Genomic DNA, 26,359 nt, shown 5'->3' on the forward strand with positions numbered 1-26,359 from the left:
ATATGACAAATATTCAAGTTAAACATATAGAGATAAGCAACACTTCACATTTGTATAGGATGGTTTACTTCTTCCATAAACTTCTTTTTTGACATGATAAAAGATGTGCTGAAAATAAATTATGGAGGGATTTGTTCAATAAGTATTCACTTAATAATCTACTATATGTAACTGGATAGAATATAAAAATTGGTATGATATAGTCTTACCCACAAGGTAATCTCAGTCTCTTGGGAAATCCACCTTAGAAGGTACAATGAATTAACTACCACAATTGGAGGGATACAAATAAGGAGGTCATGCCAACATATCCTACCATTCATGCTTAGTACAATTGACCATTTCCTTGGAAAACGTTTTTCGTTAATGTCCCACAAGAAAATAATACGTTACCACAAGATCCTTAGAATTAAATAAACAACAAAAATATCCACAACATTTTACGGTCTCAAGCACAGTTTGTAGCTTATAGCCCTAGAGAAATCAGGGTGAGACAGAACACGCTGTGTACTTTTCATTGTTGTCAAAATCACACATTTATGAGAAAAACAATTAAACCACTCAACATGCAGATACACATGGAGACATGTTAGATAAGAAACAAGTCCAATGACTATTTATCATAATCAGTACTGCATTCCAGTCAGTAGGATCTTACATCATAGATGCACTTTCTCAAGCATTATATTGATACTGAATTCTTTTTTTTCTCATAATTGGGTTTTCCTTACTTGGCATTGATTAAACAAAACTGCATTTAAGGAAAAGAATAGATGATCACAAATCATATGATGGAAAAACAATTATCCTATTGTATATTGCCTGGATTCCATTTTGAACTCCAGTAAGGCGGTCCTGGAAATATGTCCTCTAACCTTCAACCCATGTGTGAAGAGCGTCTCATCTCTTCCTCTTTTTCTTTTATTGATGCACTTGCTTGTTGCCAACCTATGTGTTTTAGGCCCAGAGCAGCCTGATCTGGCACTTTAATGCCCTAAAACCCAACAGCGAACTTACTCTGGTTGGGGAACATTCCTTCCAAGTAAATATCCAGGCTGTTCTGCCAGATATTCAACTAACAAAATCAATTACTGTACAGTATTTCTGTTCAGTCTTGCCGTCGACAGACCATTATTATACACAAGGATTTTTGACAAGTCAGTGGAAACTGGTTAAAATAATTGGGTGCATTTATTTAAACACTGGAAGAAGGGCTAAGCTGTTTTATTTATTTTTTTCCTTAGAACAGACAGATGATTATAGATTGATGTTTATAGAATCTTCAGTGGCTGTTCTCTTCTCTGTGACAGTATTTTCAGGACAGCAGACCAGCTACTTCCTCCTATCCCCACCTCCCCCATGGGCAGTAGGAATGATTAAATAAAATGTCTGTAATTATAAATGTGTGAGAAAATACCCATAATTCCTCTGCTAAAAGACATAAAATGTATTAGCATCTTTTTTTGTTTTCCAACAGCAAAAGGTCTTAGTAAGGTTTTCTTTTTAGGATTTTGTTAGTCACTGGCATTAAGTAGACCTGCTGGCTGAAAATGAGAAGAGATATAAATTATGGGAAATTTGTTCAAAAATTAGTGAGTGAATATTATGTGACATAAATTGTGCCAGTATATATGTAGTTTCATATGCTGAAGATTGCAAAGGTAGAAGAATCATGTGATATTAGAGAGGAGAATAAATATTGAGAAAGGAGCATTAAGACATTTGACAAAAAACAAAAAAAGGCATTTGACAATGTAACAAGCTATAAACATCTACTTTCTCTTCTATCCAAAATACTGCCCCTCCCCCTCAAAAAAATCACAAAAAAATATAACACTTAGGCTATTTGGGAGAGAAACGGGGGGTGGGGGGAAGAGAAAAGAGGAAGAGGGGGAGAGAAATTGAGAGCGAGAGAGAAGTTAAATGTTAGAATAAGACGTAATCAGCTTTATATTATTTAAACCTAAAGGATAAAAATACATACACACACACACATGTGGGTACCTACATGCATGCATACACACACACATACCCTCCACAGAGTAAATGAGTGTTAATAGCGTCGGTGTAATAGTGGCATTCCTTTTCAACAGCTCCATTATTTTTTCAACTATGATCATTTCTAGACACCCAATGGTGATTTGGGTTTCTCTTTTCTCTGCCAAGCCCAGTCTTCTCTGAAAGCTGGCTTCCATCCTTGCTGTAGGCTACAAAAAAGGAGGACTGTTTGCATGGCACAGCACCAAGCCCTTTAACTCAGAGACTCGTGCCACTTAGCTCAGTTTTTTACCACCTCCATCTGCTGCCCAAGAAGAATTAGATCCCGATTGTCTCGGCCACTGAGAAAGGATATTTATAGAATTCCTCTGGCATTTCCTAAGGCCTCTGGCTTTTCCATTCAAATGTCAGCATTTTCTTTTCATTCAATAGGCTTCGCTAAACAAAAATATGACACTGTGTGAAATGGTTTGATACAAGTAGGGTGAATTCAGAACACCCAGTATATGGGCAACCTGGGTAATCACCTGCCAGAGGAGATCATTCAGCCAAAATATTTAGGGGAATTTAGAAGAGTTTTGCAATTTAGCATATGTGAACAAATACAACATATGTGGCAGCACCAATCAAGATAGCAGACCAAAGACTAGGAACAACTGTTAGGCTACAGGGCATAATCTGATGATCTTCATTAAGGAAGGTCAGAAGATAAATCACCCCTTGAGGCTTTACTCTATTACAAAAAGGATTGGGTGGGCATGATGAGACCCCTGTTGTAAAGGGAAAGGACAGGGAGCTACTTCGATTAAAGCTTCAGAATAATGCAAAGGGAATCTCTTTATACAACCATAATAATGTTTACATGAGACCAAAGAATGACATATGGCATGTGACATATATCTACAACAATAGAACATTCTGGAACTGATCTATTACCTCTCTGGGGCTGCTTGTAGAGCAGAAGCATCATGCAGCAAGTCCTAAGCAGCATTAGCATAGGCCCTCTCTAGGTGACCCTTTCGTCAGAGTGTGGACAGTGCCCCATCAGCCCCCAGCCAGCTTCCAACTCCATGGTGACTTTCAATAAGCTTCCTAATGTCAGGCAGCAGCTGGCCTTCAATTTTCTGAGGAGGAAACCTGGGAGGAAAGCGCAATGAGCCAGGCAGGATCCAAAGCTGATTTTGGAGCCAGACACTGTGCAAAGCACCTGCAGTGTCTGGCCATTAAGAAGCCCAGAATTTCTAGTTTCTAACAACCGTGCAGCCACCTACCACTGACTCCTGTTTCGGAAGCCTTGCTTCAACAGGAAAGCGTATTTTACAATTCACAAACCATCTCAGAAATTCATAATACTCTTTACATTTTACTAAAATTTGGGTAGACTTTCTGATCCATCAGTAATAAAGTAAACATGGTATTGTACTTAGACACATATGTATACATAGGGATATATAGGAACATGTACATATACACATATATAGAAACACACATATAATACAGACACATATATCCAAGCTTATATAAATATATATGTGCATATATTTTTATATTTACATAGGATTGCCTCCTGGTGCACTCATTTTTAGATAGGCATATCTAGAATAATTTGCTTTATGTTTAAGTGGTTTAGAAATCAAATGACACATCTAAATAAGGCTGATCAAATTGTTATGCATAAGGTTTCCTGACCACTCAATTTATCTCTATTGGCTGATTCAAGAAATTAGCAGCACCAGCTTCCTCTGCTCCTTCCACCCGTGTAGAGTTGCCATGTATATTTTAGAAATTTTCCAGAAATACCTCCAACTTCAAAGTTTGTACAGAATAATTAAATAAGGAACATCACAAGCATTTCCCCCATGCTGTAAAGTTTCCCACAGCAAATAATCCTAAAAACCTACAAAGGAAATCTGGCAGGTAAGATATATTTCATTGTCCATAAAAGTAAATTAAATAGACAAATATCTTTCAATGTATTTGAGATGAACTGAAGTAACATATTTTTAAATTACAACTTTCTTTTTAAAAAATAAGCTTTCAAAAATGACAGAGATTAAGAAAATAGTGACTTTAATGAGCAGGGAATTTAGAAAAAAATAACTAACATACATGAGGAGAACTGTATTTATCTCATACACTTTCTGCTTTCTCCTCCAACTTTCCAGTTAAATGACTATAAGCAGCGTTCAAGGGAACCAGTTTGATAAGTCACCACTGCCTGGCTGATATCATTTCCTCCTCTTCCTCTTTTCCTTGAGCCATTCTTACACAGCAAGCACTATACAATGGGACTTCCATGGCTTATCACCCTTATTATAATAACCACCTAAGGAGGTGGGTACTATTATGACTCCCATCTTTCAGATAAATAAACTATGGCTAAAAGAGCTATAATCACATAGAAGAGAAAGAGTAATCTTGGCACTCATACTCAGATCTGTAGGACTCTACAAGCTTCTCTGTTAATCACTATAAAATTCTATGTCTATTCACAAATTCCACGTAAACTTCTACGTATAAACTCCTGGTGATCCATCTCCACAAATGAGCACATTGACGTGAATAATTAAAACCACAAGGTGGGGTCTTAACTTCATTCTTCCATCTGCTATTGAGTCTTCTCGTCTTAATCATGGAGCGAAGGCCTGAGCAAAATGCAGGCTAGGAGCTTAACCCATCACTGATGACGCATCCACAATCCCATCTCCCAGGTGTCCGTGTTCTGCCATCACCTGACCTAAAGTGCCCAGTGCAGATACAGGTACGCCACCTCTTCCCGGAATTGTTATTTGTCCAATGGAATGATGACTCTATACCTAGACAGCTTTTTGTTCCCCACAGAGCTTTGAGACTGTTTTGGTCTTGTATCACTCATGAATTATAGTAACCACTAAACCCTCATCTATACTACCTGCTCACTCTGTTCCAAGTTTATAAGAATTGTCTTCCTTCATGTCTCAAAAATCCTGTAAGGAAAGACTATTACTGTCCCTACTTTACAGACATGGAGATTCAAACACAAAGATTAAGCAACTTGATCAAGGTGATTCAGCTAGGAAAGAGCAGAACTGGTGTTCACACCCAGGTTGCCTGACGCCAGAGCCCAGGCTCTTAACATGAATTTTTGTAAAACATATCTGGTGGACAACTAAATTCAACTTCAATTTAAGATGTTCCATATCGTGGTTCTTCACATAGTTTGTATGCAAAAAATAAGGCTTCAGCAAAAGACTCTATACTTTTGATGATAAAATTCAAGGAGATCAAATATGAGTTAAAACTATACTTTCCAGAGTCCACTGACATCTTTGTCATGGATGAGAATGTTGTGGCCCTTTGCAGTGGCCTGTGGACAATTAGCCTCCTCCATAATCATAGGACTCAACTAAGTGTCACAAGAGTCCAGAAATAGGAAGAAGTTGTCTCCATAAGAGCATCGGGAAATCATTTCCAAGAAGAGTGTAATTTTAATTTTCTTTTTGTTCAGTTTATTTATTTATTTTATTGAAGTCTAGCTGATTTACAATATTATATATTAGTTTCAGGTGTACAACATAGTGACTCATTATTTTTATAGATTATACTCCATTTAAACTTGTTACAAAATAATGGCTTAATTTTCTTTTGAACTATGACCCAAATATAAGTTAATACTTTCATATCTTAATTCAGTAGGCTGATTTTTCTTATATATGATATCTGATTATAAATTTAGCTGTCATTTTCAGATATAGTTGGATACATGCAATGTATATGTGTATACTCATACTCTATTAATCCAAGCATGGACAAATATTATTTATAAATTCTTTTGTTTTAAGAAAATGTACTTTTGCAGTTCCCTTTTTACTAAGATAATGTCCAATATATTTTTTGGAACCCCTAGTTTGACTATCATCATCTACAAAATAGAGATGATAAACGTGATTTTAAAAGAGCATTCACATTTTCCTTATGTCAGAGAATGCTCGCTAACTAGGAGTCTCTGAGCAGGCCATGTTCTGAAAAGGGTAATTAACACTACAAACCCATTTTACGAATGAGGTAAGTTGAAGCTCAGTGTGGTTAAGTCACTGAACCAAATTCACAGAGCTATTAAGTAAAGGAGCCAGGATTTAAATTACTGTCTCCCTCTCTTCAAGGCCTGTGTTTTTCCTACTCTTTCATACTACCACCATCTTCCTCCAGGAGAAAAATTATAAAACGTTTCCTTCTTAAAACAATCTTTGTCTCAGGATTTAGATCCTTTATTTCCAGCCTCAGTTAATCCAGGCTGCTTTGGCTTTGACGGGGCTTGACACTCGTATATCACCTATAGAAGCTTAGGTTCTGGGATGCTGAGCTGTCTTTACTGAAAGTTCTAGCATATCACCCATCTGGATCATCTATTCACTCTGTCCTAGCTTTTAATTTGCTGTATCCAGTCCTAACTTGTAACCCACTGCCTTCATCTCCTACTGCTCAGTATCCAGAGACCCAGCTAAAACTCCATTCCAAAAGGGATTTAAAATTTGAAAAAGAGAATCAAAGTTACCTAATTTTGTTTTTCTCATCAAACAAAAAGCAATATTGTGTTAAAATTACAATTTTGCTTTTAGAAGAATAGAAAAAAACAGGTATTTTTGCAAATCAGCCCTATACTTTTCATGTGAATTTCTTTCTTTATAAGTATGCACCAAAGTAAGATCTTTATTGGAGAGGAGGTTATGATCATTCATTCGTTTATTCAGCAAACACCATAGGTAGTCTGCACTAAGCCTGTTGCTAGGCACTGGGGATATGGGGGTACTTAAGACCTAGGACTTAAAGTTCCTGAACCCCTGTGGTTACAAGCAAAGTGTCCATTAAGAATTACATCACAAGTTGGGATGTGGACACCACTGTCTGAAACTGCCAAGGAGACAATAAAGGATGCTCAATTTAAGTGCCCTAGTGGGTTGTTTCTATCCTATCACCGGTCACACATAACAGTAAACATGTACTGGCTTATAACATTAAGACAAGCTTCTCTGTATTAAATTTGGGAATGACTGGTATACATAAATGTATGTTTAAAAAACATGTGAAGATGATAAGCTGTTAAACATTGTAATGGACAGTCTAATTTTTTAAAAATCGCCTTGATGGAACTGCAGCTATTAGTCTATATGTGTCTTTGATCACAGCTCTGACACTATGACCTTGAGAAAGTTACATGGCCACTCTGGGCCTCAGTTTTTTCACCTTCAGAGTGAGCTGTGTAATCTCTAAGATTTTTTTTTTTTTTTGGCTTTAAAATTCTGTAACTATTACATGGAACACATATTTCAGTCTATTAAGTCTTAACATTCCTGATAAATTAAGTATTCATGTAACATATTTGCATTATTAGTCAAACTCCGTGCTATTCTTTCATTTTTAATGAATATAATGGTTTAGCCAAGCTTTCCATTTTGTACCTAAACTGGTCTGATATTACCTCACTGAAAATGGGTTTCTGTAATACATATTTTGGACCAATGCTGCCTGGAACACACATTTACCTAATGATGCCTTTGCTGACTGGCTAACATTTTATTTGTTCTAGCTTTGGTAAAATTTCTGTCTAAGAGAAGCTTAGGAAACATATTGGCACTATTGATCTTACCTTTTGGCAAGAAAACAATAAATATATATAACAGATGAGTGGAACTACAATATAAATGGGTACAATTATGATTTTAAATCATTTGCTAAAATGATGGAAAATATTATGCATGCATTTTTGTAAGTATTTTACAGTTCTTTTTTTGATCTCAATACCTTTGCCCTGATACTAACTAATTTGTTGGCTGACCTTATTATGTTCTAAGATTTGAAACAGCATTTAGTTCCCCGTGAGATCGTGGCAAGCAATTTTGGAAAGTCTTCATTTTAATGCAGCAGTGAAAATTTATTATCAAATAATTTATTATGGATAATCATTTATGGTAATTCAATGTTTTCTTTATATATAATGTAAAACTGATTATCTCACTCATTGTATGTTGCTTCTTAAGATAGGGAGCTTTGGGTTTTTCCACGTAAGCAAGAATAAGCAATATAAACAGTTCAAATATTAATTTGGTAATTGGTCTAACTGGACTTTAAGATCCTCTCACTTTGCTCACTAAATTTATGGCAGGAGAAAAGGCTCTTGTCCTCTTTATCACAGAACAATGATGGCCTCCCATTCCAATTTTGTGCACTAAAAATGACAAAATACTTTCCATGACTGCTCTTTTTCCTTTGACTTGCATTGGTCTATCTCTGACTCTGACTCCCCTAATATCCCATTATCCATTGCATTTTAACCAGGACAACATTTCAGCAGTGATGGCCAACAGAACTTTCTGCAATGATGAAAATGCTGTATATGTGTGCTGTCCAATATGGTAGCCACTAGCCACAGGTAATGATTCAGCACTTAAAATATGGCTAGTGCAACTGAAGAACCGAATTATTTAATTTTAACTAATTTAAATTGTAATATCTACAGTGGCTAATGAATACTGTATCAGTAAGCACAAAGTATTCAAAGCTTTTCTAAGCTCTGGTTTCTATTTTGCAATAGTTGTGCTAGCTTTACTTGCTCTTGGAAATAATCTTAAATTTTTGTCAGGTGCTCTCTAAGACTTTTAGAAAAAACTAAATAACACTTCAGTTAATCAACATTCTGTTAAAATTAAGTTCCTCTCTACAAAAGCCTATTTTTAATTATGTTTGTAAACAAGAGTATGAAAGCCCATTATCTCTGAGAAAAAACTAAAACAGCAGTGTGTGTTAATGGACCCCTAGTCTTTCTGAATATCGGAAAGAATCTAGTCATATAAAACTAGCACAAAAAGGGCTGATTACATTTTCTTACCTGGGAAAGTGCTCTCCTAAGCACTAGCAATAAAGTCTTTCTTCCAGGAAAAAAAATCTTAATAATTTTTGGCCAATCGATGTTATAAGACCTTACAGAATAGAATTCATGTAAAAGAAACTGATGGTCAGTGTAAATTACAAAATAACATTACAGCAAGTTTTTGAGAATGGACATGCATAATATTTCAGAGGTAAAGAAATCAACAAACCTAATGACATCATGTATTTTATACAGTAGTATGGCTCATCAGAGAATAATTATTTTTCATTTCTGTGTTTTCTCTTCCCCAGCAAGAGAGTTGTTGGAAATTATCTTGAAGTCATTGAAATTGATTCTAAGGTCCAAGGAAGTTTTACTAGAAGCCCACTATCCAGGTAAAGAGAGTATAATCAAGCACACTGCATTTGACAGTAGAAAAAAAATGGTGGCTGATGTCTAAGGGTAAGTGCCTGGAGAGGAGAGACCTTGCAAACAGGTGTGATGCAGTGTCCCTGACACCAGCTAATACTTGGGAAGTGAGTATATGTATGTGACCTGAAAAGGAGGAACACGGAACACTGCAGCTTGGAGACGAGATTGGAGGGGGGAATGAAAATAAGATCACGCAGGGCTCCGTAGGCCACGTTAAGGAGTTCGGATTGTACTCTGAATGCACTGGAAAGTCACTGAAGGGTTTTAGGAAGGCAAATGATAAATCTGGAGGCACTGTGCATTTAAAAAAAATCATTGTTACACTCATGAATACTCTTAGTGTCATATATTAGGCTGGACCACTAATTTAGTACCTGATGATGGCTATGAAAGACATTTTATAAATGGCAAGTGCTACAGAAATATTAAGGCACAGTTTTTATTTAACATTATTTTGTACTTTTCTCCCGAAGTAATGTGGAAATCACTGCATCAGTTCATAATTAGATAAAAATATTTTACAGAGTGAAGCAGACTAAGACATTAATTACAAAATTCACATTGTTTTTAAAGTTTAAATCCTTTCCCAGTGTTAATTAGAGAATACATGTAGACACAAGGTGTTGTTTATCTGTTATTTGCAAACATTACGATTTGCCAATACCAGCAACTGTTAAAAGATAGAGGTCCTTCTTACTGAGATAGCATAAGGTAAAACTTCTACATTGTACCTAACACGGTTGTTTAATCAAGGAGCTGGTAAGGGTTTCAAAGGAGAACATCTAATTTTAATGAAAAATATAAAGTATAAAATTAACTACCAGCAGCAAAATGTGAAAAGCAATCAGGAAAATTCATGAAGTTTCCATCACCTTCTTAAGAAGAGGCAGCCTTGCCTCAGAACTGAATAGGCACATTTTGATTAGTACACTACAGCTATTATTAGCATTTGTTGAAAACACAAACATTAGGAAAATGTGATATCTTAGCCAGAGAACCATTGAAAAATGTATCAAAAAAATAATTAAAAGAAAACCTCCCCCAAAAAGAATATTGCCAAAGTAGAAAATCAAAAGGGTCATTTATATAGTACACTATGCTCATCTTCATTTTGCATCAGACAAATCAAACATACAGTAAATTAGGTCTAAAGATGGGCACAAATCCATTTTATTTTATTTTTTAATATCCCCTCAAAAATGATGTGACTATGCCTGGAAATGGCCAGCAATCTTACCTCTGGGATGGGCCCTACTTCCCGTTCATTTCCACCAGGGTGAGCATTCATTCTGAATGTGAATGGGGTCCAACAGAACATCCTGCTTCACTACAGGAGAGCAAGGCGGCTCTTATACCTGTGTGTCCTCACATGTGTCACTGGCACAGCCAGGAGACCAGGTAGCCAAGCTTTGTGCATACCCGGTGGCTGATGAGGACAGCAAAACTGAGAAGCTGAGATAGAGTGTGGCCCTACCTGTGTGGACTGAGGATTTTTCTCTGTGTAGCCCATCAAATTTAAACATGACCTGTGTTCCTTACAACGTATTTTCCAACAACTAAATGAAGCTTCCTAATGTGATTTTATGAAACCTGTCACCTTTAATAAGGTAGAGAACCTTGAATCTAAGTTCCCAAATGTGACAAGTCTAACGTGACCAAACCAGGTTGAATGCCAACAAAGAACTGCAGTTTCCCAAATCTGGATTCTCATTTTTGACATCTTTTCCAAGTCGTTTTGGAGGTAGCTTTTGAAAAATATTTGCTCAAAGAAAGTATATCATACTCAGACTCATATATCAGAAAAGTTGAATAGAAAACTTGAAAGGCTTTTGTAGATTTATATCCTTCAAACAGATTTTTAATAAAGCATTAATAAATGTTTTTAAGAAAGAAGAGAAAATATGTGATATGTAATTTCCATGCACATAGAAAACATGCTAAACATAGGTAGATAAAAATTTTAAATAAAATCATAGACCACTAAGCAAAAAAGAAAGATGCAACCTGGTGAGTTCTCTGACCTTGGGCAAGTCCTTCACAAGAATGGACATAAAGAATATCTGACCTACAGCTCCACTGAGCTGCAAGCGTGGATAGAAATGCAAGGAAAAGTGTTTTGTAAAACAGAGGTTGCTATTCAAATATTAGTTTGGAGCCTAACTCACTTCATTATGCAAAAGGAATGTGAAGGATATAAATGGATAAACTCATTAGTAATGCAGTTAACACAGTAAAGTGTATTACCGTTACCTACCACAGGGCACTAGTCGGCACTCCATAAATACACAAATGCACACTGAATTCAACCAAAATACTGTATCATTCAAATCTATGTACAATTCATAAATTGATAATGTCCGCCTTTAAACAAAATATTATGCTAAAATAAAATACATAATACAACTAAGGGCAGCATTACTAACCTGAATCTACTAACCTCCATCCCTCTGTCTGACACAATCACTTTTCAAAACCTAGTTAGTTAACTGGAAGGTATCAAGCAATATGTAGAGCCTTCTGAATACACTGTAGAAAATTCTCAGCCAAGAATTGCACCCACTGGGCACTAATGAACTATTTTACCATTATGCAAAAATGCTTATAAGAAATAGCTTCTAAACAGGTAATATAATATTGCACATTTTAATGTACTTTAACCAACTACACTGTCCAGTGAAATATGTGTTGAGAAGCATTTATAATGGAGTTTATTCTACAAAATATGAAAAACTGATCATAGAGAATGATTCCAAAAATGATAAAAAGGTATTTGTTTTTATTGCATTAATGCTTGGAACTGACATTTCCAGACTCAAATTGGAGCACAATAATCGTGCCCCTCTATGAAACATACAAATGATCAAATATATAAAATTTATCTCTAAGTCAAGGAAAACTCCATACATATGGGATGGAGTCCTAAATCTGATTTTTAAGTCCCTTGTTGAAAACTGTGTGTTTCCCATACATATCAGGTAACAAATACTGCTTAGAATCCCAGGAGAATGGAAAAAACTACCTAGTGCCGCTAAAAAGACTAATAACAGCAGTCTCCCTTAACTCCTCTAAAATCCTCTAAGCTCTCTTGATCCCCAAGTTACACCGAAGAGAAGGATCAAACTTGGGGAAGTAAGGCAGAAAAATTATAAATATGCCACTAGACTGTAAATACACTGAAAACAAGCATTACATCTCATAAACATATCTCCCCGTGTTGTTTTGTATGTATTTTCAAACATACAGAAAAGTTGAAATAATTTTACAGTGAACACCTGTATACCTACCACTAGACTCTACAATTAACATTTTACTACATTTGCTTTATCACAAATCTTTGTGATATACAATTTTTATGTTCTCAATCTCACTTTGGAAATGAGAGGGATAAATCCTGAGTTAGTTGATGTATTGAGAATTTTCCCTATGTTCAATGTTCTTTTACTCTTTGAAATTGAAATAAAATCCATACTAATGTTTAGAATTTAGAAGGTAAATTTTTATTTAAAATGTACCATGAATTAAGGGTAACTTTGTACTTGTCACCATGCCATGGCCAGAAAGTATTTTGATTTAATAATTCATCATCCTAAGGGAAATAAAGCCTTTGAACTCACAGACTTTCTTCTAACCGGCTCTAGGGTTGAGCTCTAGTCACATACGGCTGACCCTGATCCATATTTTATAATGAAATATCCTGAGCACCAACTATTCTCTCTCTCTCTTCAGGAAACAGGCAAACTGAGCCCTGGCTTCAGATGAACTACTAATACCAAGACTAATAGAAATCAGGAAAGAACACTGGGACCCACAGGGTAATTCTACCCTAGGGCTAGTGTGGAGAATTGAAGACTGATTGATAAGCTCCACTTCCACCTCTTCGTGAGTGTGTGTGTGTGTGTGTGTGTGCGCGCACGCGTGAGTTTTCTTCCCACTCCCAAATAAAGAAGCCCTTCACCTTTTGGGGACTCTGGCGTTAAGAGTGTCTAAACTATTTGTTAAATGCAGATGGAAGAGAGAAGTCTAAGACGGGCTGCCGTGATTGCAGCTAACCCGGAAGTCATTCGACATCAGCTCTTCCAAGGCTTCAGAGGAAGTCAAACGATGAGAGGGTAGTAACATTCCTGCCCTTCGGCTCACGTTCTGCCTCTGTCCCCAGAGGAGGGACCATGTTCAACTCCTTAGTTCACCCCCAACAGCCACCAGTTATTGAGAGCTTCTGCGTGTGAGGCACTGTTCCATATGCTTTGTATATGATTATTTTCACTACTCCCATTTTAAGAAATAACACAAAAGAGAGAACTAGGAGAAGACAGGAGCTGAGTAATATGACAACGTGCCAAAGCCAAGAATCAAACTCAGGCAGTCATTCTAGATCCTTTGCTCCTAACTATTCCTTACACTACTTTTTACTAGACCTTACCAAAGACGTTGCTAGCCTACTGGTCAAGTCATGAGTGAAATAGTGGGCCATGTTTTATTACTGGGCAGTGTTTTTTTCTGCTCAAGGTAGGGTCAGGAGCCTCAACATTTTTCCTGTTGTACTGCTCTTTTGTGGGAAGCTCACCTAACAGGGCCCTCCTCTTCGGGAAGTCTCTCTCTGTCCATCGTCATCCACACAACTAACTTGGTTAGTATATTCAGGTCTTCTCAGTGGAGCAGTGATTCTAGCTTTGCAGGACTAGAAAACCCAGATTTGTCTTCTGGACCTAAGGTACCATATCTTCTCAGAGATGATCTACTTTTACGACAGTTTAGAAGCATTTATATATATATACACTCTTTTTATAATGCTATTCCTTTGTTCCCATTTACCACTGTTTTGTGTATATTTAGCTTCCTCAGCAGGGAAACTCAGAGGTAGAGAGGAGTGAATAGGAAGACTTCACATAAAATCTCACCTCAAATCCCAAGCACCAGATTCAATGAATGATTCCTAATTGTGTTTGGTTTGCTTTTTAGTAAATCGGGTAATAGCAGGAGATGGGAAAAGTTGCTAGCAGCTTCCTCAGCAACTGCTTGGGACAATTTCAGCTGCAGAGACCATCAACAATGGGGTGACAGTGGGAGGAGGCAGCAGCTGTCCTGTGAATGGGTCCCCTGTCAACTGAGGGTGTGTAAGTCAGGGCCAGCCATACTGTGCAAGTGTTGATGCTATCATCTATCTGGGTGTGCACTGGGGACGTCCAAGAGTACAATGGGAATGAATAAAAAGGATAAAAGAATTCTGGAAAAATTTAAATTCCAAGCAGCTGTGTTAACACAGAGCCAAACGCTAGCCCAGAACTCTCGATATAGAATGTCTTAGTTTAGGTTTCCACAGAGCAGACCAGAAACAATGATTCAAATGCAAGGAGTTGATTTGGCTGACGATTCCAGGAAATATGGGAGGGAAGTCAGGACGGGAGATTAGAACCAGAAGACAGAGAATAAAGGGCATCTTATGACAACAGTAGGTCCTTAATCCCACTGAGGACCTCTCAGACACGGTCTCTAGGGCAGTGCTTCTCAAATACTGCTGTGCATCAGAATCACCTGCAGGTCTTGTTACAAATGCACGTTCTGATTCCGCAGGTTTAGCGTGGGGTCTGAGACTGCATTCCTTACATGCTCCCAGATGAGAAAGCTGCTGAGGCTACCCCTCAGAACACTTTGAAGAGGAAAGATGTTGATTTCTTGCTTATTTCTCATTCGATTTTTCCAAATTTGCATAGAAAATTAACAGAATTTCTTATGTCCACTGCTTTCACCACCTATTATTAAATCTGCTTTGTTTCGGGTAACTCTTATCCCAGGCATTGCATCCTCACTGAATATCAGCAGTCTTGGAAACATTTCGTCAGTCTTCATGGAAGGAAAACACAAAAAGTTCTGTCCACCTGGCCCTAGTGCTATTAAATCAGGTGGCCCTACTCATGAGCAGGTAGCGTGCTATCCACAGACACGAATCAAGCAGCTCAGCCCACTCCCAACCCCTCTGACTCTTCTCTGCTAACACATTTGTTGTTGCTCCCCACTCCATTCTAGTGCCAGCTTGTATTCTGATTTTGTGATAAGCCTCAAATCTATGGTCTTTGGAAATGAGGAATACATCTGTTTTCCTGATTTTGATACTCAGCCCTCTTTAATGGTATGTATTCATGCATTCACAGGTTCTTACCCACGTGGCTACCTCAGGGTAATAAGCTTTCTGGAATCTCAGTCCTCATGTTTATACTCATCCTGAACCTTAAGAGAGGCAAATGGACATGGTTGAACTATTGTTTTAAAATTATTGTGCTATGTTCAAATGTATATATTTCTACAGTCAAATGGAGAACAGTCCCAGCCCCTTTAGAAACAGAATCTTAAAGAGAAACTAACAATGATATGATTGGCCATTCAAGGCAGGGCAGCAAATATTATAAAATTTGCTTTTAAAAGTTATGTATTTATATATAATAGGTATAAATATATGTTTAAAATATAATGATATATGTATAAAAAGGTGAGAACAAATCAGTGCATTAGCGTAGTACAAGTTTTCTACATTGTATGTGTACATATTTTTTCAATATATTTTAGAAAAAGATTAGTCTCAGTCATTCCGTCATGAAATAATAAAAGCTTGAATAACTCATGTGCTAATATCAAGACAGAGGAAGGTATTTATGAAAAAACAGGAATTAAAATTTACTAAACCTTATATGTTTGTATTAATACTGAGATCATAATTTATGATGACTAATAACCATAATAACACTTTATATATAATTCTGCCTTCAAAATGTTCAAAACATATATAAGTCAAGTATCATATATTTCAGACTTGTCTATTTTGTCTCTTTATTTATATGCAGATTATGTGGTCATTATATCTGTTGACGTTTTAAATCCACCAATCAGGAAAAAGAACATGGTCTAGTTTACAACAAATGAGAAGAACCATGAAGCATGGAATACAATGTTTACTTTTATCTATTTCCAGCTCTTTCTGTTATCCCAAGTCTGTTTACACTGAAAATATATGTAGTCAGAAGCAAAAAGGCCAGTGGCCATACAAACTTTCAGAAGTCTATTTGAGGAACACGAATGATATAATAGAGGAAGTTTTAAAGGCGGTTCTATCCAAGTTCAGATTTGAAAGAGAAGCTTCTAGAATCACTTCTGAGCAGAAAAAGAGCTCACCTTATCTAATTCATCCTTAGAGAACTCCAGGTCAAGTGGCTTAGAGACGGCTGTTTATAGCATCCTTTTTATAAAAGACAAAGGGGCAGAGGAAGAAATTACGGGCAGTCTTAATCGGCATCACAATGTGCCACAATGCCAGTACTAGTTTCTTAGTGAACCTGATATTCATATTTGTGCCCATACCTGTATTCCAGATTTATATAATAACAGTGCAAAATGGCTGCTCAATGTACAGTTGTCCCTTGAACACACAAAAGTTAGGGGCATTGATGCCCTCGCAGTCAAAAATCCACCTATAATTTTCCACTCGCCCTCTGTATCTGAGGTTCTGAGTCTGAGGTTTCAACCAACCATGGACCGTGTACTGTAGTACATATTCACTGAAAAAAATCTGCATGTAAGCAGACCCACACAGTTCAAACCAGGTGTTAATAAAGGGTCAACTATATTTCAAAAATTAAGAGTTTGAATAATCGGTAACGAGATGACTAGTCAATTTCGTTGACACCCCCAGACAATCCATTCCTATTAGCGCTCATGCTTCAGGACTGGAGGATTAATAAACGATGTGGTTTTGCTTCAGAAACCTCATCCTCCCTCATGGTCCTTTTAACATATATTGTACACACTAACAAAAAAGAAGTCAGGCAGATTTATAAAGATAAAGCACCGCGTAATGAGTCCAACCTTCAAGAATATCAAAGAATGAAGGGCTGAATCTATCCTAAGCCTCTCTTCTATAGCGATTTATCTTTGTATTTTATCTTAAGAAGACAGATCTTTCATCAGTCTCCAACATAATTTCAAGTAGTCCTCAACACCTGTGAGAATAATCCCACTACACTTCTTAGCTCGTATACAATGTTGTTTTACCATCACTGCAAGAAAATGCAACAAATGTAGTCTAAATTAAAAGAATCAGCCCACTAAAAAAAAATAAAAATAAATATTAGGCTAGCTTTAAATTGATAAAGTAGTTTTACTCTATAAAGCAGTGGCAACCATAAGTGGGTAAGATTTTTCAGTAAAATTATTAGAGTAGCCTAACACAGTCATATACAGATACACACAACTGGATCATACTTCTGCATGATGTCAACAGAAAAAAAAAAGAACAAAACTAGTCTATGTGGATAGACAGTGATGAAGCACTCACTGTCACTTACAAATGATGCTTTCTCTAACTCCCCACTTAAACTTGATTTTAAGTCCACAACATCACAGGGGCTGCCCTTAAAATAATAGGCTTGCTCCATCAGTATTCCCTTTTCTATTAATAAACACAATCATTGCTCTCATTTTCCATGATTTTCCACATCTTAAACACTCTGATTCACTACACCCGGAGTATGTCACTTCTGAAATCAGCGTCATCTCTTAGAAAGAAAGACATGATGTGTTGGAATTTATCTTGAGTTTTTTTGCATGGCAGTGTGAAAATAATGCTAACATGTAAAAGACATGATTTTAGGAAGTGACAAACTGAGATGGCATTCATCTTGGACATTTCCATAAAAGTAAGTACCTCCACACATATGCAATAATACTGCTCATCCCTTTCTGGTTTAGAGAATAGAGGAACAAAATAATTCCAACAGGTCACTGTATATTTATTGTATGTCACTGCCATAATTTCAAAATGTGTACCCTGCTACCCTTTTTAGCAGTACCTAGTAAATTCTTGACTATGACAAATTGTTTGGTTTAATATACAAAATATTCATGGAGCAATAAAGCAGTGTCCCAGGGCTGTCTGGACAGCAAACTGCTGCAATTAGACTGACAGTGAAATCTACTGAGCTGTGCTTTTCAGTTCAAGGTCACAAGTAATTATACAGAAGTGACATTTGTACCTTAGGGCTTTCACTGTTCCAGGAGCTTTTGCAGAAATAATTCCACAAAGCAATACAATTAGTGGAAAGCAATATACCAACTTCGCTGGCATCAATGAGCAAACAAGGGTCAAAAGGTAAAGTTTCCAAAAATAAACACCTCATTATGGGCATTCAGGAGCTTTTCGATGCCATCATAATTCTCCCATCTGGGACATTCCAAAAGCTGAATGCCAAGAGGAGGATTATGGGCCAATACTAACTGAAAGGTCTACTGATAAAAATCACAGGAATCAAAAAGACAACTGAATTCCACCTAGTCCTGCACTAATCCAAGTTGATTTGAAATTCTTAGAAGTATTCTCAATTCCTCTAAGAGCCACATTTCTGGTTTATCCATAATGAAGAGCACTTCAGTATAGGATTTGTGGAGATGATAGCTTTTTAACTTTCAAGTATGTTTTCTTATGTTCAGACTTAGTGAGGTGATGAGGCATTACTTAAAAGAAGTCCAAGAGAATTCACATACAATTTTGAACCCTTTAATTTTGAATAATAGTGTGTGTATGTATCTTTTAGTATATATATTCTTGAGGAACCGATCATTAACGTTTACAGGACCGAATATCTTAAAGAGGTAAAAGTGGTTTTTATCTTTGTAAGAAAGTACTTTCTTAATAAATCAGAAAGGACCAAGCATGTGCGTGGTATATAGCAAGTACTCCACAAATGATCTCTTCCCTGACATTTACCTACTCATTACAGTAAAACACATATTCACAAAGTCTCATGCTCAGCATCCTAAAAGTTTCTACTTAGAAGCAGAGCAAAATAAGTACAAATCCACATATTTTAAATTAAGAACAAAAGCTAGTGAACTATTTATATACTGAACAAGAAATCGGTTGTGCAGAGTACAAAATAGGAGCCTATACTCAAGCCAGTTAAACACAGCTTGCTTTGAATGTCTACCATACATATGTCAAACTGTGAAAAGGACACATTTTTCAGTAATACCAGAAAAATGTTTCACCTCTGTATTTTCAAGTTGTGAGTTAGAATTGATGCATTTTATTTCACTGATGTAAAACACTGTGCCTGTTAAGTTAATTCATCACAGAGGACTACAAACACTTAAAGTAATTACATGAATGATCTTATAATCTCTACTGGCAATTGTGTGGTGTCAGGGCTGTGCCCAAAGTTTAGTCTATAAAGATTTATGATGCTACATTTCATTTTTCTCCTTAATACAAACTCACAAATCTGTCATTAGACTAGGTATTCCTGCTGACACTTAACAAATTGAAATCTTAAGGACTGATCAACTTGATCAATCAACATCTGAGTTTCTGACTTATTCACTGCAAATGCCTACACCAATTGGGTGGCCAGGAGATCATTAGAACCCCATTTTCCATCTTGGTACTGCTCAATGAAAATGTTCATTCCTCCCCCATCTCCCTACCAACTAGAAGGTAAAGCTACAGGGAAATAGGGATCCTCTTGTACCACAACACCAAGCTGTTTTTTTATATTTTTTCCACAGAATCATGGATCCTCATAGTTTGTCTAAACTTTTATATTCTTTACGTGCTAAACAGTCCTTTGTGAATTGGCCTGGGCAGCTAAGCATCATTACAGACCATTATTTAAAGTTCCATTCAAGAAATTTTCCAAATGACTTTTAAAATTCATTCCATTCCATTTCATTCCATTCTTTAGCTTGCAATCCATTCTGTGTTTGCAAAAATATCTCTTACTTGGGAAGTGAAAGGATAGCACTTGTAGAGGTACTTTGCTTTCTTGCCAGAAAAGCAGGGCTTCTATCAAAAATCAGAACTCTGTAGTATTAATTGCTTACCTAACCCACTTCCCTCTTGTCAACTGAAAAATAATGAACAACCTAAAAGTTGAGAATTCTGTTTTATTCGGGCGGACGAAACTGAAGACTTTTTTGCAACAAAGACCAGGCAGTCAAAACATCAAAAGGTTACTGTTAATTAAAGAAAACCAGATACCTCAAGTTAAGGAATTTAGTGCTTTTCTATGTATGGGAAGATGCAAGAGTCAGGGCTCACTGAAATCATTCCTTTGATATGCACCTCAGCTATCTGGGGCCAGCGTCCTATGCTTTCTCAACCTGAGTCTCCTCAGGGTGCATCTTCAGGGGTAGTTGCAGTGGCTGATGGTAGGCATCCTGTTTCTATCCTGAGTTCCCTCAGGGCTCACTGTTGGGGCAGCTACAATGTGATGGCTTGATGGCTGCAACATCCGTTTTTAATGATATGGCAGGCAATATTTTTCATTCACACTCTTCACTAGCCTAATACAGTACGCAAATTACCATCAGTGTAAAGGACATTTTAAAAATGTGAATAGAGAAAAAGGATTAAAGCCTCCTCAGTAGTTAAGAAATTGAAGGGCATGCTTTAGACGGAAACTTAGCTTGCCAACTCTTTCGGATTAACACCCTTAGTGCTAACAACAGCAAAAAGAAAATGCCGACCGCTTAAAACACCAACAGCATTCTTGGAAACACACTTATTTGTGCAGAAATGTATACCCACAATGAACTGAAAACTGACCAGGCATCTTAGATTTTATAGTACTTAGTGTTTTCTGAGATTTACTTATACTGAAGGTAAATTCAATGAAGGAACCAAACTGGCACAAATAATCCATCCATTTCTGCCTGGATTGATGCAAAGGGATCCGTGTAGCCCCCAATCCAGTGGCACTGGTCATAAGATCAGAACAAATTAATAAGCTGTTGACTCTTTATGGCCTCTTCTAAATTTCTTACCTCTAAAACTGTGAAAGAGCTAGGTGTCTTCTGGGAGTACAAAGTGAGTAGTAAATAATTTCTGAGACCGATGTAAAAACAAACCTTAATCATGCCCCTTACATCCAGTTCTAGCTAAAAATCTTCTTTCTATTATCTCACTATTCCTTGCTTTCGTGCCTTAGCCAGTGGGTCCCCGCACACATCTCCTGTACTAATGGATTCAATGAAAGGCACCACAAAAGAGAATATATTTCATTATGAGCAGGCTTTCTCTCCTGGGCACCATCCCTGACCCTTCTGATAAGTGCTCTCACAACAGTGCAACAGTTTAGCAGGTAAGAGTTTCTAAAAAGGTAGAAAAATGAGGTTGAAACGCAACCCTCAGTATTCAATTCCCAGCTTCCTACTCAGAAGCTCTCTAAGACCATTTAAAAATATATATTAGCACAGTCCTTTCTTGATATTTTCCATTAGTTCCTTAGACATCACACATGAAGAGACAAACCAAAGCTCACAGTTGCCTCACGACTCTCTTTCTAGGCTAGCTGGAAAAATGAGAAGCTGATGTGCACCAAGGACATGAAATCAGAGAATTTCAAATGCCAACTATGCCTCCTAATAACAGCAAGGCAGGTGTTCTCTTTTAGGAGAGCTCTAACTTGCTCCATTACTCCAGAGATGCCCCAGGACTCATACCTCATCCTGGATCTCAGAAAACTGTTCACATGAGGTCAGGCCAGCATGTCACTAGAATCAAGTCAAGGGTGAGCAAACACAGCAGAATCCTTTACAAACCCACTGGATGGATGAATTCAGAAGACTTTAGAAACAAAACCACTAACTGATAATGAAATCCAGACCCGTAGCAACACTTGGCTACAGGATTAATTTCCATGAAATACTATGTTATTTTATCTCTCAAAGCACATTCATTTTCAATTTATAAAACTCTATGTAAGCAAAAACAAAAATGACCAAGCAAAAGGAAATGTATTTGTATTACCTTCTTCTGATCTTCTAGCTTGTGACTCACTGGATTCTTTCCATGTCTGTTCATCTCTGAAGATAAATCCATCACATTAGGTTCTTACCCTTCACAATGGAATCTCTTCAGAAAAGCAGCAAACTAATCCAAGATGCAATCACCAGGAAAACACTGGAATGCCACATTTCCCATCACGCACCGTGTCTGAACTTCATCAACTCCAAGGAATGATTAAAAAATCCATTGATTGAATGGAAAACATGAATTGTGTAATTTACTCCTGGGACTTTCCAAATCAGCATATGGTTTTAAATGCGGACTTCTCAAAAGCAAAATATTCATCCAGGAATTTTAACTCCAACTGCTATCTTTTTCTTTCTTCACAGTTTTCCATTTTAATAAATAATTACACAGTTCCTGTAAACCTGTGATAAGAAAAAATAAGCACACAGTTAATTCTCCCCCACCACTTATAGTACAATTAATGAAAACTTCGTATCTGAAATGTCCAATTTAGAAAAAGATTGTAGGCATGGATTATATTTCACATAAAAGTAATAGCAAGTGAAAGGCATTATTCTTTAACCCTATGGTCTTTAAAATACCAATTATAATACCTGAACCAAAAGAGCTTAAAACCAGGGATTCATAGCACATCAAAGCAAAAAATCAACAGGGAATACACATACATTCACCAAACGTGTATATGCTCCATGGTCCCGCTAATTTCAGCATTCATAGAACTACAGAATTCAGAAAAGAGCCCAATATAACTAGACACTATGCTAGACTGACACTTTTCATAAACAACTTTATTTAAACTTCAAAATGAATCTATAAAATGGTTCTTATTACTCTATTTTAAGATGAGGAGATTGAGAGGGTAAGTAAATTTTGTAAGTCTAGTCAAAAAAGTGTAACAGGACTAGAATTTGAATTCAGATACTTTGGCTCCAAAACACATTCTTTGTCCTAGACATAGCTGTGTCAATTCATATTACGTATTTTATTGTCCACAAGGATACCATAAATGAGTTTATTAAGTGCCTTGCTAGATTATGAATGCACAGGGCACTCTCCTTATAATCCAGTGGTTTCCAAACCCAGCCAGAAAACTGAATCTACTGGTAATAATCTTAATCACATAGATTCCCGGGGTCCACGCAACCCTGCTAATTCAGAAGCTACACGGCAGTGCCTGCAAATCTGTTCTGGGTTTTGTTGTTGTTTTTCCATCTCTTCTAAACAATTCTGATGCAAGAAAACCACGGAAGAGTTGAAACCTCCCGCTAATACAGGGCACTTCCCAAACTTGTCTGCATTTTGGAATCAAATGGGAAGCTTCAAAAACTACTGACTCTTATGTCTCATCCCCAGAGACTGTGATTTAATTAGTCTGAGATATGGCCTGAGTCTTGGAACCACTGACCTAATATATATATATATCCCCTTTACGTAACTGACCAACCACTGCATGAATACATCAAACAAGAGGAAACTTGGTGTCTCAGAAGGCAGCTCTTTCCATACTGGAGCAGTTCCAGTCTTTAAATTGTTCTTCCTAATTTGGAGATGAAGTCTGCCTTCCTGAATGTGTCTGTACATTTGCAATTATTTACATCCTTGTAGTCCTCAATGTACACAAAATCTTTTAAACTTCCCTTTTCATCTGACAGTCCTTCAAGTATCACCTTAGTGGGTTAACCATCCCTAGTGCCTTCAACAATTCCTCACTACCCTGGTTATTACTTAAACGGCTTTACTTTTGACATGACCCATAAAATGTGCTATCCAGAAATGAGCACAAGGGTCGAGCATGGCACGCTCTCTTTAAGAACTCACCTCCAGGTACCACAAAACATGCCAGGCCAAGCATACGACAAATGATAAAGTAGACAGATAATGCTTGAAGATCAGCTCCTGAACTGTTTCCTGACTAGTCATTCTTTTGCCAAGCCTTACTTACTCCTTCTACAACTCCTCTGCTCTGCTGCTTAGGTATTTTTACTACATACTATGTAGTACATAGTTTGTGTACTATGTGAATGTTACCAGCAAAGGAAACTGCACGGGCAAAGGCTTGGACATAGGAGAAAACACAGTCCATCCGAGGAATTCAAAGAAATTCAATGAGAAGTCACTGCAAATGTTTAAGAAAGAAAGTAACATAAAAGAATTTTTTTATTTTAAAAGTTTGTCTTAACTAAAATATGGAAAATAGATGGGAGAGAACAAAACCTGTGGCAAGAGAAACCTTCTAGGGATTGTTAGAACCATCAAAGAGACAACAGCATTCTGAACTAGTGTAGAAGCTGACCGGTGGGAAAGAATGACAAAACTGAGTGACATAGTACATAAAAGAAGGAGTTGACGGAATTGGTAATTGATTGGACATGTGTGTGGTTTAAGGGTGCATGAGCATAGGGACAATGATATCATTACCTAAGATAGCAAATCCCACAAGAGAAGCACTTTAGACATGGGGAAGATAAAAGAATTTGTAAAGCAAACAAAAGATGCTTACTAAAATCCAGAAAATTCCAAGCCAATCTCACTGAGGGACACAGAAGTAACTGTCCTAAAGGAATACTAGCAAACTGAATCCAGTAAAATATAAAATGAATCATACATCAATTCCAGGATGGTATCACCCCAGGAATAAAAGACTGGTTTAAGATTTGAAAATCAATCAGTGTAATTCACCACATTAACAAAACAAGGAAGAACAATGATATGTTCATCTCTATTGGTGCAGAAATATAATCTGACAAATTAAACATTGATTCGTGATCAAAACAAAAACCTCTTGGCAAATGAGGACTGGAAAGAGACTTTCATAATCGTCCTTTATCTGATAAAGTATATTCATAAAATATCTATAGCAAACACATACTTATGGGTGAAAAGTTAAAGACTTTCCATTTGCTCAGGAATAACACATAAATACCTGCTAACATGATGTCTATTCTATATTGTACTTAAAGTCCTAGCCATGCAGTGAGACAAGAAAATATGAGAGAGGGAGAGAAACAGAGACAGAGACAGAGACAGAGGGAAGGAGGGGGAGGGATGGAGAAGGATGCAGGCAAGCAGTATAAGCATTAGAAAGGAAGAAAAAGAAACTGTATTTGCAAATGTCATGATGATATATATAGAAACTACTAAAAAATCAAGAGATAAATTACTAGAATTAATGTGTTCAGCAATTTTCCTGGATACAAATATACAACATTCCTTTATATTTCTTTATAACAGCAACAAATACTCAGAAAATGAAACTCTAAAAAGATACTATTTTAAGCTGTCACTTAGAATAACAAATATCTTGGAATGAATCTCATAGAAGATGGTCAAAACTTTATGATAAGGCAATAAAACACCATCAAAAAATAAATATCTAGATGAATAGAGGGCTTATTAATAAACTAAGATTCAGTACTGTAGAAGTGCCAACTCATGCCTAAAGGATTTATAGATTCAGTGCATTACTAATCAAAATCCCCAGTTTTCTTTTTACAACTCTAGAAGATGCTCCTAAAATATATATGGAAATGTAAAAGACCAAGAAAATCCAGGACACTCATGAAGAACAAGTTGCAACTATTTGCTTTACCAGATGTGAAGACCTATTATCAACCAACAGTAAATAAAAAGGCATGTAACTGGTACAAGGGTAGACAAGTTCACCAATGGAACGCAAGAGCCCAGAGAAGGACTCTTAACACATATGGTCACATGATTAATTACAAAGCTGAAATTGCAAAGCTGTGGGGAAAAAGTATTTTCAATAAAGAGTTCTCGGTCAATTGGCTATTCATATGGAAAAAAATAAAACTTGACCTCTACTTCACACCAATAATCAATTCCAGGCGGATTGTAGACAAAACAATAAGGCTTCTGGGAAAATATTTTCATGATCTAAGGGAAGGGAAAGATTTCTTAACCAAATTCACTAAACATAAAGAAAACATATAACTAAGATTAGATTAAAATCAAGAACTTTTATTCATCAGATTGTACCAATAAGAAAATATAAATGCAACCCATAGAGTAGGAAAATGTACTTGTTATACATATAACTACACGTTAAAACACCCAAAAATCGAGCAAAGACAGGCAACAGTGAAATATATTTGAATAAGCACTCCAAAAGTAATAATAAAAATAGAGATGGAGAACAGATTAGTGGTTGCTACGGGTTAGGGATGGAGAGAGACGGTAAGGTTGCCTAAAAGGCATGACACAAGGAAGCCTTGTAGTAAGAGAACAATGTTGAATCTTGATTGCAGAAGTGGTTGTATGAACCTACA

The 26,359-nt window shown here is 36.7% G+C and overlaps 1 protein-coding gene across 2 annotated transcripts in view; it reads right to left on the reverse strand.

Moving 5' to 3' along the window:
• Positions 1 to 26,359, reverse strand: part of NAV3 (neuron navigator 3) — an 867,875-nt gene that overhangs the window by 557,568 nt on the left and 283,948 nt on the right. For both annotated transcript variants that reach the window (XM_082418853.1, XM_082418852.1), the window contains exon 2: positions 22,068 to 22,474. In XM_082418853.1, coding sequence (XP_082274979.1) covers positions 22,068 to 22,139 — 72 coding nt within the window. In that variant the 5' untranslated portion in view covers positions 22,140 to 22,474. The remainder of the gene's footprint in view (positions 1 to 22,067; positions 22,475 to 26,359) is intronic.

This window comes from Balaenoptera physalus (assembly GCF_965194825.1).
Source record: "Balaenoptera physalus genome assembly, chromosome: 13".
Classification (NCBI taxonomy): Eukaryota; Metazoa; Chordata; class Mammalia; order Artiodactyla; family Balaenopteridae; genus Balaenoptera; species Balaenoptera physalus.